At 36.6% G+C, this 18,866-nt stretch overlaps 1 protein-coding gene across 5 annotated transcripts in view; it reads right to left on the bottom strand.

Annotated features, from left to right (window-relative positions):
- dnc (phosphodiesterase dunce) overlaps window positions 1-18,866 on the bottom strand; it is a 562,555-nt gene that overhangs the window by 189,109 nt on the left and 354,580 nt on the right. Inside the window, exon 1 of one of the 5 annotated variants that reach the window (XM_089096267.1) lies at window positions 15,426-15,749. The exons of the other annotated variants lie outside the window; for them this stretch is intronic. Coding sequence (XP_088952393.1) covers window positions 15,426-15,712 — 287 coding nt within the window. The 5' untranslated portion in view covers window positions 15,713-15,749. Of the gene's footprint in view, window positions 1-15,425; window positions 15,750-18,866 lie in introns of those variants that run through there. 5 annotated transcript variants of the gene reach the window in all.

Below are 18,866 nucleotides of genomic sequence, written 5' to 3'. Positions count from 1 at the left end.
AAGAGCGAATCATGGGGAATCTAGTGCTTATGGAAAAACTTTGATTCTAGATGACGATTTTCTAGAGTTGTCTATTCAAAGAAAGATATTTTCTCGAGGAATGCTTGTCGATATAATGAAAACTGATTCTCCATCATTAGACTATTGTATGAAGCTTCTACGTCGTGGTCCAAATGCATTTACACAATTTATTGATATATTGATCACGACACGGCAAAAATGATATTGTGGATATGCTTTAAAACACTAGTTTAGAAATTTAGGACTTTTTTTCATGAGAAAGATGGTGCTCAAGGATGATTTACTCCTCTCTCACTATCTCCGACAATTTTTGTTGTTGGTAGCTCAGTTTCATTGTGGCAGTGAGTGTCAATACATGAAAAAATGTTCCATACATGTCCCCTAAGTATGTACACACTGGGCAGCTGGTCACCATATGAGAATTGCACAATGATTGATGAGTATGATGAAAAGTGTAGATTATGCAACCCGTGTAAATTGCACAGAGGATATGCTGTACAAATTAAAAGTTGTAATTCATGTCTTGAAGAGGTGTGTAACTCTCATCCTAGATGACACCTATGCTCCAATTGTCATTACGATAAATATAATCAGTGGGAGAATACATATCCCGGTATGATTGGAAAGAATCCTAACCGTGATTTTAGTTTATTGCCACGAGATTGGTATCGTCGTGGTTTTAGATTGTTCGGGGAGGAGGAACCGGGTCAACGATTCAACTGTAGGAACAACAAAAGAATATGGTTTCTACGTTATCGTTGTGAAGACAATGGGTGTTATGATCATAAACCCACTGATTTTTATTTGGCTGTGACGGAATGTGATTCGCCACTTGAGGACACTGTTTGTGAAATTGCTTCAAATAAGCAAATTGAAACATGTGAATTCTATAGAATGAATGAGAATAGTATCATTGACTATACAAAGAGATATGACAAGAGTGAAGTTACACTCTACTGTAGAAAATGTGACCCTGACATTGCAGTACATCAGGATCAGTACACTGTGAATTCGAATTAATCTACCTGCACTACCTGTTGTTGTCGACAAATACCTATATCTAGTAGAAGATGAAATCTAAAGAGTAGAAAAGTCGTTTTATCATGTATATAAAATTTTATCATTTATTAATAAACAATTTCACATACATTTTTAGAACATTTTATTCGTGGGGCACTAAAATCAATATTAAATACGCTTGTAAGTATATTTTCCACTAGAAAGTCGTTCAATCGAGGTAAGTCAACGTAGATGTCGAGAAACTACTTGTAGTTATAGCCACGACATCTGAACATGAAAAAGAGTAGTGCATGAAAGCCACATGTCTTAGTCGTTAAATCCTGTACTCTTCGTTGATTTTGAATAATGGTAGCACTACCACTCTTCACAAAGGCCAAAGCCAATTTTGATGGGATTTCTCCATTGATAAATGATGAATCGCTATAGCTACGAGAGCCGATGGCAATGTGACGTTGATTGGTGATCGTATGGGGGACAAGAAGTTTAATGCTGTTGCCATTGGCTCTTAGCTTTTCCACTGCAAGTGCAACAGAGATCAGAACTTGTTGTTTTCGCACGTGGAGAATTGCATATGTGATAATGACATTGGCATCGAGTGCTGCAGGAAATGTTTTTCTCAAAATGAAATTCGATGGGGCCAGCTGTAACTTTATGTCAATCTTGACATTGGGGGGTAGCCATTGGGATATATTGAATATCTCATGATTTGATTTTCCAACCAGATGATACTCTTGGGTCACTGCAGTAATCAACTCACCATCAGTATCAACACCTGATCGATACTCATAGCCCAATGATTGTCCTCTCAACTCCTTGTATGCCTTTGGTGTCATCATCATAAATTCTATGTAGCTTGCATAGTTTGATAAATTATTGCTAGTGCTCACCAATGTTCCATTAATAAATACAGTAATTTATTTTAATAGGTTGTGTAGAATACAGTTTTCGTAGGAGAGACCATCGCCAGCATTTGGAGTTGTATTATCTGACTTTTTCTTCACCGCAACATTTAAATCAGAAATGTTGATGACAAATCAATGAAATAGTCTTCATTTGAAAATATTTGAAAGTGTATATTTTCCGAGAGGGGTTGTTGGGGATGAAATTGTTCATAGTAGCCATACTTGACAATGACATCAACATTTTCAGCATTGAATAGATTCAATGAGGAGCTAATTGATGGATATGCTTCCTTGTGGGGGAGATAAGTCATCTTAAGAGAAGAAATCCTTCTTTGATCTAACAATCTTTTTCTTCTTCTTCTGCTTATTGGTCTTCCTTGTTTTCTTCCTCAAAGGCCTTGTTGATATCCTTCGCTTCCCAACTGGGTGGAGACTGATGAGTGAATGACGTGCACGCATCCTTTTCAATCCCTCCCCATTTTGTCGAGATTTTAATTGCTCACCAACGGCTCTTGCTGAAGATCTAATATTTTCCTTAACACTCTCTTTGAAATTCTTGCCCGACCCCCAGTCCTGTAGTGTGGATGCAGCAAAATTTTATGCAGCAGGCACAACATATTTTCTGGCAAGGGGTAGTGCAAAAACGAAATAGCCTAGCAAACCAGCTACCAGGACCATAGCCAGACATTGTAGTACGACCCTTGTAGTAGTCCGATCCATTGCCTATTTGATGTGTACTCAAAGCACCAACATAGCAATCGATATCGGGGCAGACAAATGAAATTCTTCTATTGTTTATTTTAGGTGATTGTGCTGTCGCCAACAATGGGTCGAAAATGACATGTAATCACTGCTAAGCCTTTTGTTATTGCTAGAGGATCACCCCATTCACTTCTTAGTGTTAACTGACAGAGTTCCAAATACGAAGTGTTTACAGGAACATACTGAAGATGCTTTATATTATAGTGATGAACAAGTTCATGAGATGTTTTTCGTTCAAGAACACGTAAGAGGGGGACATTTGAATTACCGACTCTCAATGTTTCCACAAAGGATGCATAGAAAAATATGCAAGAGTGCTAGGCGAAACCAGGTGGATAATCAGCAAAAATAACTTGATCCATCCCGTAAACGGCGCCAGCATTTTCCCCATTGATTGTATTCTGTTTAAAGCCAAGAACATCTCTCAGATTATCCTTGAGAATAATTATTTCAGTGTCAACAGGTTAGGTAATGTAAATCCTATCATGTTCCAATGAATAATTAAAATGGAATTTACCATTCTTACGATATGAGATTTTGCTATTGATTGTACGACACGAATCTGTCATATTCTCGTATTCAACATTTTTCAATTTGGCTTGTGGATATTCGCTAGATTTAAGTGCTTCAACCAATTCATAGTCGAAAAAGGGTGACCAATCGAATGGTATAACTTTTATATCATACACACGATCCTTTCTCAGGATGTCATAGGTATTTTTGAGAATACAGTCTACAAGCGCCACTTTATAGACACCATCAAATTTGATGGCGGGGGAGAGTTTTGTCCAAAAATCACATGTAGTATTGAAGTTGTTGTATAAAGGATCGGAAACATTGGACATAAAAGTTACATAGAAATCACTGGGAATTGTCAATATCTTCAACATCGATGCAAGAATCAAAATCAGGGTTGTATATTAGCCACCTAACGAGTAAGTGTTTCCTACGCCTGCAAGTACGAGTCTTTAATATCTTTTCAATTTGATAGATTACACTATTATTTTTAACTTTTTGTACTTCATAGTCATAAAAGCCGACGAGAATCTCTTTATCTTTGGTATCGCACAAACGATAAGTTATGGGTTTAGTGTCTAGGATTTTTGCCACTTTAAAAAGTTCTGTGGACCACAAGTAATTCCCCTTTTCAAAAACATTAGTTGCCCCATTAATTCGAACAGTATCACCAACATTGAATTTATTTTTCTTCTTGACAATCGTTTCATTGGAATACTGTTTAAGAAAGGTGTCACTTGTATCATGATCAGATTGATAAACTTTCGTTGGGGTAGAGATTGAAAATGATCGATGAGGTCGTTTATTATAAATCAACATGATTTTATCTAATTCATGAATAAAAACAGGTGTATTTTTCAATGTACAATATCTTGAAATTAAAATTCGAATAGTTCTTATCAATCGTTCGGCCAATGCAGCCTTTATAGGACTATGACTACGATAGAGCAGTGTACTATATGTCACTAGTACTTTTACAACATGAGGATTAACAAATACTACGATCCGTTTAAATTTTTTTATATGAATCCTTTTCGAGTACATTTTCAATGGCCTGAGCAACTTCAACGCCTCTCTTCGAACACACTAGAATGGCATATGCAGTGCAACTAAAATCACTAATTGAAAGTAGACTGTGTTTTCACGGTGTATTGTGACGTCGTTGAATCTCATCTAGAGTTAGGAGATATTCTTGCATTATATGCAATGTGAAATGGCTTTAGTTTTTCGATAATGATTAGCACGATGTCTATGATTTCTATGCAGAGTGTAATTTGATTCATTTTGTAGATAGTCTTGTACACTTTTAATGTGAACACCAGTTACCTTGGAAAGAGTGGTGGGGGAACTTAAACTCTCCGATTCAACCATATTTTCATAAGTGTGTTTCAGAACTTCCATCATTATGAACGTAGATACGTTATCTAACGTCCGCTAACCCGTTGTGTGCGGATGGGTAGGGGTGGTAGTTGGGACGTTAACTTGATATGTCTTCGCTTTTTTATTGATATTAGTAGCTTGCTAGTATCTCCTAAAATTGATTTAAATTCTTCTTCTTCTTCATCTTCACATTTTCATGGTGTTTACAATAATGCATGTTCATTTAATTTTTTTTAGAACTTCTCTATTTCTAATAAGCCTTTTAGGTACGTTTAATGTATTTACAAAGTTGCATAGATTAGCGTCAAATGATAATAGTATTTTACAATTTGTAACCATATCATACATTAAATAAATTAGATTATATCTCTTGCCCTGAACTATAATCCTTTTCCCATTGCTCTAAAGTTGAACATGATCTTGACCACTTTCCATGAGATAGGTTAGGAGTCGTTTACTTTGTTCACGATATGAGTGGGGTATTAGATTTCCAATTTTAAATAAAATTTAATCCAATTCCTCCATCTTTAATTGTGTTCCAGCAGCAGAATCCTGAGGAGATGATTCTTTTTTGTGATCAATAGCAGCAGCAGTGGCCTTCGACCGATAGGACTTATGTTTGTCCACTTGGCGAAGTGCATCTTGAAGTAAAAACAGTTTTTTATCATCCTCAATATTCTCGTTGTCAAGGACTTTACTCAGATTGTTCTCAAAGTGTTCCACGGGTGAGAGAGCGAGTTCTATTGGAGTCACTTTATAGGGTTTTGCCTTTCTCTCTCTAGAGAAAGCTGTTTACAAGTCCTGCAATTATCGGCAGTAAAAATGTGAAAAAGCTACCGCCCACCTGAAGAAGTCGTTTCTTTTTAAAATTATTTCCTTTCTTTTTAGAGGCCAATGTACGTACAATGGAACGATGTTGCTTTTCCCGTTTCTTAACTAATTCTGGCAGTTGAACATTACCCTCGGTCAAATTTAAAAAAAGATCATATATTAGATTAATGAAATCATTGTCAAGACCAGGCTTGAATATGGCTTTCCTAAACGTGGGTTTTGAAGGGCCTAGAACTGAAAAAAAATTTTTTTTTTCATATAATGTCTTCAGTGTCAATGATGGTAATCAATATGTCTCTTTAGTATTCACAGGGAGATATACTGTAATTCCATTGTCAAAAATAACTGAGACTGCAAGCGGATCCTCGAGTGTATTTTGATTAAGATCTAATAGGATATAGCCGTGGAGTTTATTAGCTGCCTGATTGTATGCTGAAAGCAGAAATTTGAGAGTACCTCGATAGATTTGTTTATTAAGAGTTATTATTGAGCTGGAATCTCGAACAACTCTGTGGATTATATATTAGGTGCAGTTCAATGCAAGTGTTCGCATCCATTGGCTTTGATGAAAGAGATTGTGTAGAACCAGAGTAACGGAAATTTGTTCTTGACGAGAGCAAACTGTGAGCAGTTGTAGCATTTCCTGGGACCATTGTTCAATAGATTCAGCCAGATTGTCAATGATCAACCAAGAGTTTGGTTCAATAATGCTGAAACATCAAGTCCCTGTAAGAATTGTATCTGCACCAGTCCCGTCGCGGCAATTGCTTTTATTTTATCGTATGAGTCCGGCCAAATACTGTAACAATAGTAGATTTTTTCGGCTTTTCTACAAACATTTTATCGCAATTTTTAATTATTTTAGTTAAGAGTTTTGTTTTGCCTGACATTGATGTCCCACACAAAAACAATCTGAATGGGGTTTTAAATTGATACATGTTCCCTTCAACAGTTCACCTGGACAACTAACTGTAGACCATAACTGTCTAATAACTAAATAATTTCCCTATTACTACTACTACTACGTTCAAGAATAATAATAATAAGAAGAAGAAGACGAATAAAGAGTCATATTTTATTTTATTATTTGAATAAAAAAGTAATGATGATTAAAAAAAACTGCATTGAAAAAAAGCACATTCAATTTAAATAAAATACACTTTTTTTAAATTTATTTATAATAAAAAATACAACATTTAAATGGACAAAGAGGAAAAAACACTTCAATAAATACACTTTTTTTTTGTTTATTTATTTATAGAAAAATACAACATTTATTAGAATAAAGCACTTAAAATAATATCACTTTTTTTAATTTCAATGAAACACGTATATTTACAAAAGCACAAAAAAATCTGCTCTAAGTAAAAAAAAGATAACTTTGGTAGTGGCTGGCGGTGCGCCCCCACTGGTGGCCCCCGGGCCACAAGGCCCCCCCCCCAAGGCCACGAGGCCCCCCCCCAAGGTTTTTGGGAAAAATTTATTGGACTTTATTCAAACCGAGACTTTCCCTATGGATAACACATTCGGCCCGGTCTGAAGTTAAATAGTGACCAAGGGGGAGGGTAGTCACACCGTCTTGACAAACACAGACTATGTCGGAGATGGTATTCATGGCAATTTTTTCTACATTTACAGTAAAGTTCCTGTAGTTGAGGGAACGAATTGCCAGCAATTTGGCTCGTGGAATTGTATTTTGAACAATACAATTCCTATAGATGTCCATGTCGAAATTTTTATCCACATAGCACGTGGGTACTCCTTTGCAACGTTTCTTGATTTACTCGTCGTGCGTCTGTATGAAGTACGCCTTCGGACTTACAAACATACCACTGGAAATCATGTCGCTTCCCGTTTCCGATTTAAAAAATAAAAGCTGATTTGGCGCCCGACGTTTCACTAGCTCTGGGTAAAGCCCACTCCAATTGGTGCAGTCCATCCCTGAGCTGATAATTTCACCGTGTGCCAAATCATCAATTAGATTTGGGGTTTTTACTTTTAACAGTAGAGAATCTGTGTCCCCGTAGCAGACCTCTACTTGCCCCTTTTCCGGCCACTGTAACCTAGCCACATTGTAGTAGAATTCCAACATGAGCTTTTTAGAGATCTCCAGTATTGCACTGCCTGCAGAAATTTTTTTATTTAATACAATGCTTCTTTTTTTTTCTATTCAGTAGTACAATTTCCTCGCCAATGATCGTTAAGGACGTGTAATTCGAATTGGCAATAATTCTAGCACAGTGTTTAGGATCGGGCATGACATCACAACGCTTCATATTGTGAACACTCTCATACATTTTGCCGAAAGCGGAATTCAAAATGAGCTTATAAATTTCTTTTTCGGCTTTCGTTTGTGCTTCAATACGTTTGTTGACAAAAGTTTCAACAAACTTTTTTAGATAGGGTTTTAGGCTAAACTGGAGGGCTCAATGAACATTTTTTACGTTGAAACTGTTGTTGAATATCCATTTTGAGGTCAACTGATGTACAACAATATTTTTTTTTGGCAGAAGGTCAGCAATAAGTTTTGTTTTGAAGGTGACCAATGCAATCCGTCCACCTCGACTAAACGCCTATTGCAGGGGCTCAAAGAGTCCCTAGTCACAGGTCTATTGATGCGCGGGAAAACAAAATCCTTTACTGAATCATGAAGCTCAACTGGTATCTCCCCATGAATTTAAAAAACCATCCAACCGGTCCATTCTCCTCAACACTGTTGTCAATGTTCGGGAAATGGGGAGCTTGAGGGTCATTGAGCCATTTATAGTCACCGCAGGGTAGCACAAAATGGGACAGGGTCGATGGGTGTAGAGAATTCATATCAAGAAAAACTGCATCTAATTTTGTCCCTGTCTTCTCTCCAGTTTGATCAGTTTACAAGATACGATCCCAGTGAAAAACGCATCCACACCTCATTGACCTTTCGATGAACAGGTGCTGACCAATGTCTGTGATTAGCCCAATTTTTTCCCTGCTAATTCTTAGGATGATGTCCATCACCAGATGAGGGGATGAAAAATAATAGTCCAAATCAAGATTAAATTCCCCATAGATTTTGTCCGTATTTTACACATAATGTCTTACAAAGTTAACACATCCCTCGACAAATACAGCTTGCAGTAGTCAAACCCATTTTTACACCCTCCCTCTGCCCACACTTTTTTAGCAAAACTGTATTCATCGGGGGTGCACCTACGATCGTGTAGACTGTCGTAAAACGATTCAATCAATGGAATAGTTGCCTCGGCGAATCTCGACCTGGAACAATAATAATCATAAGGATATATGCCCTTGACCGTCAACAAATCATATAAATCATTTGGAAATTGTTGCTTGAGAAGGGGGAAAGCGTTCCAGCCGTCATCGTTTTTCTGCACTTGAATTAATTCGCTCAATGATTTGGGGAAAAACTGTAAGAATCTAAAAAGCGAATTTTATTCGTGTACTCAATTTCGTCTTCAACAAATTTTCAAATAAATTCCAAAACAAGCAACTTTTCCGATGATTTAGGAATGATATTGTAGAAAAGCTGTCCATCACCCATGCATCATCCACTGTTCAATTTCTTTGAAGATGTGCCACTGCTGGTAGCACATACTTCAGATCGTAGTTAGAATTATGTATAAAAACCGGAAGAAAGAGTTGCTGTTTAATTTTTAAATTACATGAATTGTGAGCCCACCCCTGGAAGTTACTTTGTCCCATTGAATTTGGTTCAATAAGGTGATTAAGATCCTGAACCATGTGTGTTGGGGCCAGAGCACCCCCACAAACCCAACAAAATGTCCCCTATTCTAGTGCCAGTCGCTCTTTATCTGACAATGTCATTGAGTAGTTGGTGTGACGCAATCGTGAAATTGCGGCGTTTGCTGTTTTTATTAAAGACACCAATAACTTTTCCATGCTACCCTCCTCATCCATAGCCAAAAATAACTCTTCCAACAGCATTTTATTATTGGAATCGCGACGGGCATGCGCATAGGAACACGCAGCTAGTTAGTTTTACTTGATTACATTCTGCTTTGATTAGTCTGATAGTTCAACTAGTCTATATTCACAGCCTAAACACACTGTATCAACCTGCAGCAGAAACTTTCTGAAATTGTTTAATTTTAAATTATCTTTTCCTTCTTTCGGAATTTCTATTCTTTGATTCCCAGGAATTTTGTAATGTCTCATGTTATCCGAGAATGTTCGCTCAGATCTAAATGGAGAAAGACACATGGGGAAATAGAGATGCTCCCCTTTCTTCACACCTTGAGATAAGAGTCGACTTATTGCTCTAAAGGGGGAAAAATTACCATAGGAATTTATATCTTTGGGGGGCTCGTAAATAACCCAAACCCAATTTTTAACATTATCTACCGACGGTGTCATCACTGAATATAAAACTCCTTTTTTATTTGGTTTCTTTCCCCCATTACAAATTCCGTGTCATACTGGAGAACAACCACCCCCAACCCAAGATTTTCATTTGCTTTTTCGAAGATGTTTATTTCTTTCAAGGACAATGGATACTTCCCCTCTAAACAGTCAAAGTTTACTTTAGGGAAATTTTCTCCATCATTACGAGCAAGTCCGTCGAGATTTTTCATTGATTACTCTTTTTTAATGTTTTATGGGCTGCTGCTAAAAATGCATATTTAAAGCATTGCAGCCCCGTTTTAATATCGAAACCCTGAACTCCTCTTGTAGCCGACAAATCTGGGTGGCATTTTATTCTTCTACCCCGCCCTCCCCTTAAAATAAAGTTTTTTTTAAATCTACTGAGATTCAGATCCATGTGTTCAATGTATAAAATGGTGGACCCAGTTCCCTTTTCGTTAAACGTGTCCGAAGTCGAAATAAATTTATTAACACAGTTGAAAAAGTTACTCTCAAATTCATTTAGACCAGGATAAAAGTTTGATAGCCAGTTAAAAAATGAAAATAAAAAATGTCTCCGGACGTCCCCTTTTGTAAAAAAATTTTTGATTTACCGATGCTTTAACCCCCCCTTGACTCCCCCCAGTCTGAATCTGACTCTCTATAATTGCTCGACTTCGATCGATGTAGCTATGGAGAACATTTACAGGGTCTGTTAAAATAATGCTCCCGTCAATCACGTTTTCCTCGGGAGGGTTAAAATCTACCCTATATGTTTGTAAGTGACCTAGAGCAGACTCTAAAAAAAAAAATTCACGTAGTTCCGGGGACATACCACTATTTTCATGTCCTGCACCTATTTGCACAGGACCCAATTTACCAATTATAAAACTATCGTCAAAAATGTCCCTGGAAAAGTTAGGTCCAACAATTTGCATAACACTATCCATTTCTTCAGCTGTAAATTGAAAATCCAGGGGGATACTAAATGGTATACCTTCACTAACATCATCCGGCTAGAGGGGACAAATACCCATGATGATTTGAAGTCCTGGACCACGGAAGGCAGAAGTTTTCACTGCTTCCCCTCTGAAAGTAGAAAATGAATGGATTAAGTTTTTTTTCTTTGACGAAAGTTTTATCACAATTATAGCACGCTTTTTTTTTCTTAGTCGGATTTGTATTCATACTATTTATCAAACAATTGTTTTTTTTCTTAATTGGATTCATATTTATCAAACAAATGCAGAATAAATTACAAATTTTGTTTATAGAGTTCTTTATATAGCAAGTGCATAATAAATCACGAATTTTGATAATAGCACACACACACACACACGCTCACACACACACAGACACACGGACACGCAGACACACACACACTCACACACTCACACACGCTCACACACACCCACACTCGCTCGCACACACTCACACACTCACACACACACACACAGACACACACACACACACACACACACACACACACACACACACACACACACACACACACACACACACACACACACACACACACACACACACACACACACACACACACACACACACACACACACACACACACACACACACACACACACACACACACACACACACACACACACACACACACACACACACACACACACACACACACACACACACACACACACACACACACACACACACACACACACACACACACACACACACACACACACACACACACACACACACACACACACACACACACACACACACACACACACACACACACACACACACACACACACACACACACACACACACACACACACACACACACACACACACACACACACACACACACACACACACACACACACACACACACACACACACACACACACACACACACACACACACACACACACACACACACACACACACACACACACACACACACACACACACACACACACACACACACACACACACACACACACACACACACACACACACACACACACACACACACACACACACACACACACACACACACACACACACACACACACACACACACACACACACACACACACACACACACACATACACACACACACACAAACACACACACAAACAAACACATACACACAAACACACACAAACACACACACACACACACACACACACACACACACACACACACACACACATACACACACAAACCCACACACACACACACATACACACACACAAAGGGCCCGGTAATGCTTGATAGGGGGTGACCTCCCGATCTTGACTAGATGAGGCTGATGCATTATGAGAATCTATCCATTCCCTCTTGAATTTTCTACCAGGTTGCATAGAGGTTTGTGCAGAGCTAACACTGGCTTGAGAGGCTCCTGGCTGGTCCAGAGAACTTGTAATGGAGCTAGCATATCTGATGATGGATGGTCTTGCAGCTTGCATCGATGTGATATCACCCCATCTTGGTCTCTTTTCGGGGGGAGAGTAATTGTATGAATCCACCTCCACATCCTTAAAAAAGAAGAAAAATTTAGTAAGGAGATAATAAGCCCTCTTTTACAGATAAATTACCGATTAAAGGTTATTCTGGTGTCTGTAGTACTCCATGCCTTAGCACTTTAGAATAAAACAGAATAAAACAACAGATTCTCTCAAACATCCCAAAGCAATTTTAAACGATACAGGTATTATTTATTGAACAAAAATCCTCGCTTTTTGAATGACCACCAAGCAAAGAAAAAAACACACAGAATAAGACAACAGAGTCTCTCAAACCCCGTAAAGCTATTTTAAAAGGTACAAGAATTATTTATTTAACAGAAATCCTCGCTTTTTGAATGACCACCAAGTAAAGAAAAAATCACACAGAATAAGACAAGAGAGTCTCTCAAACCCCTTAAAGCTATTTTAAAAGGTACAAGAATTATTTATTTAACAGAAATCATCGCTTTTTGAATGACCACCAAGTAAAGAAAAAATCACACGGAATAAGACAACAGAGTCTCTCAAACCCCGTAAAGCTAGAAGGTAGAAGAATTAAAAAGGTAGAAGAATTATTTATTTAAAAGAAATCCTCGCCTTTTTGAATGACCACCAAGTAAAGAAAAAAACACACAGAATAAAACAACAGAGTCTCTCAAACCCCCTAAAGCTATTTTAAAAGGTACAAAAATTATTTATTTAACAGAAATCCTCGCTTTTTGAATGACCACCAAGTAAAGAAAAAAACACACAGAATAAGACAAGAGAGTCTCTCACACCCCGTAAAGCTATTTTAAAAGGTACAAGAATTATTTATTTAACAGAAATCCTCGCTTTTTGATTGACCACCAAGTAAAGAAAAAATCACACGGAAAAAGACAACAGAGTCTCTCAAACCCCGTAAATATATTTTAAAAGGTACAAGAATTATTTATTTAACAGAAATCCTCGCTTTTTGAATGACCACCAATTAAAGAAAAAATTACACAGAATAAGACTATATAGTCTCTCAAACCCCGTAAAGCTATTTTAATAGGTATAAGAATTATTTATTTAAAAGAAATCCGTGCTTTTTGAATGGCCACCAAGTAAAGAATAAATCACATGGAATAGAACAACAGTCTATAAAAGCTCGTAAAGCTTTTAAAAGGTACAAGAATTATTTATTTTACAGAAATCATCACTTTTTGAATGACCACCACGTAAAGAAAAAATCACACAGAATGTGGCATCTTTACATCTTGCCCCCTATCAATTCTGAGTTTCTGGCTAGAATTAGACAAAGCCCGTCTTAATAACCAATCTTTTGTTTTCAGATACGATACGTTTGAATTTTGGTTCCACAAAAGGACCCTTTTCTCTAATTACAAACACATATGGTTTTAATCTCTGTGATAACATGAGCGTGCGAAGCCTGTTTTCCAAAATTGACCGTTTCTTGTAACACAGATGCTTCTATTTAGATCGGAAAAAGATTTTTGATAACTGGAAAAAAGGACATTTTTGAACGAAGTAACTATTTCTACAGACCAGGGGGGGGGTTTGTTTACATAGAGGAAAAAAGCGTACTTTGCGTTTTCTAACGAGTATACTATTGTATGGGTTTTTATTGTTGGGGGTGGAAGGAGGGGGGCTAAGTCCCCCTGAAATTTGAATTTACTGGTAAAATGATTTTTTTATCTGGAAATAAATTAAGAAATTTAGTAAACTATACTCACATTGACAATTGACAAATCCATTTGTTTCAAAGTTAATAATAATATTCAGTGTACTATGCTCGATATGTTAAAACATAATGGAAATTAAATTCTAATGCACGAACATTTTATACGGAATTTCAAGGACGAATAAAAACGGATGTTACCTCGAAAAACCACTCTGGTTGAGTTACATAATTTTGTGCATGCTCCCAAAACATGTTTGACTACTTTATATCATACCAGTTTTTTAAGATTGTGCACGTGAACTCATGACGTACATTCTTATGAAATTCTTATTAATAACAGAAAAAAACCTGTTTGACCACAATATATTATTACGACCATACTCTCAAAACATGTTTTTGACCACATTATACACTGCCAAATTACCAGTCTGGTAATCATAGCATGGGAATTGCTATATACCCGAGCAAAGTATAACTTAGACCCCTACTGATGCAAGACACTAAGGCTATCGCTGAATATGGTTTAGTGATTGCTGAAAATATAAGGAAAGAAAACAAAAAACACTATCTACCATACATATTTTAAATTTAAGTTGCAAAATTGAAAAAAATGAAATTCCTTGTTAAAAAATATAGAGACATGGCCAAGCTCAATAAAACATTTTTATTTAACACAAAGTTTAAGTTTCCACATGTAATTTCAATATGCCATTGGTTGCATAATCCAAATCTGCTTCGCAATTTACGAAATTTTATTGATTTCTCTTTTCATTTATTTGAATAATTTGTTTAATTTTCGGTGAATTTTCATTTGTTGAATTTTCATTGACTTTGCTTTAATTAAATGGTCTATTAAAGAATTCACTAGCTTCGAAAGGCCTCATTACCTTAGCATGGGTCGAGTATTTCAAAGGAGTCTTCTGAGAGTATATTAAAAGCAAATATGACAAAATCAGTTTTTTGACGTTTCAAATTCATTCATTGTCAAACTTATTTTCAGAATGTTTTGCCTTATTTTGACCTTCAATCGAAATGTCACCAGTGGACAATATTCCGAACAGAACTATTTTCCTATCAAGGGTTAAACATGCATCACATTTTTTTTTTTTTGAAAAAAAAATCATAGAAGAAGGTTAAGAATTTAAAATATTTAATTATTGAATAATAAGAAGTGAACCTCCCTATAATTCTCATCATTGACATTTCGAGCTTGCCGAAATAAGGAGGGTAGGCTATTATAGACAGGACAGTTAATAAGTTTGGTCCATGTTTTGGTGCCAATGCCTTTGAATTCTTTCCATTAAACAAAAGAACGTCAAATGATATAGCATCACCAAGAACACCTTTTTGAGTTCACCAAGGACAAACTTCGAACGCAACATTGCTTCGAGCAATGTTGTTCGAGCGAAGTAAACAGATTTTTAAAAATAATTGCACATTAAAAAGCAGAAAAAAGAAACTAATTTCACCTGTGTTCAATTCTACCCATTTCCTCGTCTTCAACTATCCAACTTTTCGGGCGACTAGGTGTATAACCACAAGGTGTTGCTGCCAAACTATTAGGAGGCACTACATGTAATTCCACTGGTTTTAAAAGGGTATCACAACTGTTGCTAAAAACACTTGGTCTTCTGCGCCTCACAGACATGTCACATTGATTAATCACAATATCACAATGATTAATCTTGTCTGAGCTTTCACTCTGCATGAACGTCCGTCCATGTACTATTGGATGAAGCGTGTCTCGACGAGACATTTAATTTGACAGTTTGACTTTTTTATTGATCCTAAGCCTACTCCTGTGTAAAAATTTAGCTTATCAGTAAATCAAATTTGAATTTTCATTCAACAACTATAAACATTGTCGGTGCTTATTTGTTACTGATAAAAATTAGAAAGAGTAGCTACAGGAGCTAACTCAAGTAACTGAATATTCCTCATTGATTTACTTTTTGAAGTCAAAAATCATTTAGTTTGGAAGAAGTAGCTCACAGGAATGATGATGTGGCATTACGAAACTGGTAATTTCTCTATCATGAACTGAATTATAAATGTTCAATGAATGACAAATAATGATTTTAAAACAGCACAATAATGTCAATAAAGCTAAATCCTAGTGATCAATCTTTATGATTGTCGGTGCTTATTTCTTTCTGATAAAAAGTGGAAAGAGTAGCTACAGAAGCTAACTCAAGCAACTGATTATTTCTCACTGATCTACTTCTTGTAAAGTTGATATCAGTTAGTTTTGAAGAAGTAGCTTACGGGAATGATGATGTGTCATTACGAAAGTGGTAATTTCTATATCATGAACTGAATTATAAATGCTCAATGAATGACAAATAATGATTTTAAAACAGCACAATAATTTTTAAAACACCACAATAATGGAAAGATTAGCTACAGAAGGTAACTCAAGCAACTGATTATTTCTCACTGATCTAATTCTTGTAAAGTTGATATCAGTTAGCTTGGAAGAAGTAGCTTACGGGAATGATGATGTGTCATTACGGAAGTGTTAATTTCTATATCATGAACTGAATTATAAATGTTCAATGAATGACAAATAATGATTTTAAATCAGCCCAATAATGTCAATATAGCTAGATCTTAGCGATCAATCTTTGTGATTGTCGGTGCTTATTTCTTACTGATAAAAAGTGGAAAGATTAGCTACAGAAGCTAACTCAAGCAACTGATTATTTCTCACTGATCTACTTCTTGTAAAGTTGATATCAGTTAGTTTTGAAGAAGTAGCTTACGGGAATGGTGATGTGTCATTACGAAAGTGGTAATTTCTATATCAAGAACTGAATTATAAATGTTCAATGAATGACAAAAAATGATTTTGAAACAGCACAATAATGTCAATATAGTTATCAGTTATCAGTCTTAATCTTAGTTATCAGTCTTAGTGATTGTCTGTGGTTAGTTCTTACTGACAATTAACTAAAAAAAAACAAGTTTTTTTTAACTGAAAGTAAGGAGCGACATTAAAACTTAAAACGAACAGAAATTATTCCGTATATGAAAGGGGCTTTCCCCTCCTCAACACCTCCCTCTCTACGCTAAAGTTTGACTCTGTCTCACAACTTTTTTTTTAAAACAATAAAAACTTTAGCGTAAAGAGCGAGGTGTTGAGGAGGGGAAAGCCCCTTTCATATACGGAATAATTTCTTTTCGTTTTAAGTTTTAATGTCGCTCCTTACTTTCAGTTAAAAAAACTTGTTTTTTTATTTAATTTTTGATCGTTTTTAAATAATGCTGGGAAATCTGGCGCACCCTTCATAGAAATGTCCCTTCCCCCACGGAAATATCCTCCTTTTGGGCTTGTGATAGCCATTTTTCAGCAATAAATCTTATCTTATCCATGGAAAGATCCTCCCAAGTATTCCCTTCTCTAAACCCGACCCCCCACTAGAAAAAATCCTCCTGAAAACGCCTGTAAACTTGCCATTAACCAAAACTATATGTAAAAAATGGGCAAAGTTTATAACTTGCAGCCCTTCCCCCTGGAACAGTGGGGGATTAAGTCATCCTCAAAGACATATTAATTAGATTTTTGACTATGCTGAACAAAATAGCTATCTCAAAATTTCGATCGGGTGACTTCGGGAAAAGAAAATAAGCGTGGGAGGGGGCCAAGTTGCCCTCCAACTTTTTTGGTCACTTAAAAAGGACACTAGAACTTTTAATTTCCGTTCAAATGAGTCCTCTCATGATATTCTAAGACCACTGGGTCAATAAGGTTACCCCTGGGAAAAAGAAAGAAAAAAAACAAATAAACACGCATCCGTGATCTTTCTTCTGGCAAAAAATAAAAAATTCCACATTTTTTAGATAGGAGCTTGAAACCTCTACAGTAGGGTTCTCTGATACGCTGAATATGATGGTGTGATTTTCATTAAGGTTCAATAACTTTTAGGGGGTCTTTCCCCCTGTATTCGACAATAAGCCAAATTTTCCCAGGGACATAACTTTTGATGGATATGATTAAACTTGATGAAGCTTATGTATTTGAAATCACAATTAAAATCTTATTCTTTTGATGTATCTATTGGTATCAAAATTCTGTTTTTTAGACTTTTGGTTACCATTGAGCCGGGTCGCTCCTTACTTACAGTTCGTTATCACGAACTGTTTGAAAATCACAATGGCCGTTTAATTAAAATAAAAAGCTCTTTTGAAAGTACTAAGAAAACTTTAGAGTAAAGAGCAAGGTATTGAAGACAGGGTGAACCCCCTAAAGTATGCAATAATTTACGTTAGTATCAGATTTTCATGTTCTTCCTTAGTTTCAGTTTCGGAAATGTGTTTTTTTTTAATATAAATTTTGATCCTTTTTTAAATAATGATTGGAAATCCAGTACCCCCTTCAAGAAAAATTCCCTTCCCCAAGCAAAAATCCTCTGTGGAAAGACCCTCCCATGTAAACCCCCCCCCCCGCCCCCCCCCCCAACCACAAAAATCTCCCCGGAAAATGTCTGTATACTTCGCAATAACCTATACTATATGTGAACAATGGGCAAAGTTCGAAACTTGCAGCCCTTCCCTTTGGGACTGTGGGAGGGGGGGGGGTAAGTCATCCTTTGAGACAAAGTTTTTACATTTTTCGACAAAGCTGAACTAAATGGCTATCTCAAAATTTCGATCAAGTGACTTTGGGAAAAAAATGAGCGTTGCAGGGGGTCCAGCTGCCCTCCAGCTTTTTGGTCACTTAAAAAGGGCATTAGAACTTTAAATTTCCGTTCGAATGAGCCCTCTCACAATATTCTATGACCATGGGTCGAAACGATTACCCCTGAAAAAAAAACACACATCGTGATCTTTTTTCGAGCAAAAAATCTAAATTTCCAAGTTTTTGCAGATAGGAGCGTGAAACCTCTTTAATAGGGTTCTCTGATAAACTG

Source organism: Artemia sp. Qi Xiang Cuo, chromosome 11 (assembly GCF_049724085.1).
Source record: "Artemia sp. Qi Xiang Cuo chromosome 11, ASM4972408v1, whole genome shotgun sequence".
NCBI classification, from domain to species: Eukaryota; Metazoa; Arthropoda; class Branchiopoda; order Anostraca; family Artemiidae; genus Artemia; species Artemia sp. Qi Xiang Cuo.
Note: the sequence above shows the minus strand (reverse complement) of the source record. Positions and strands in the feature narration are given on the sequence as shown.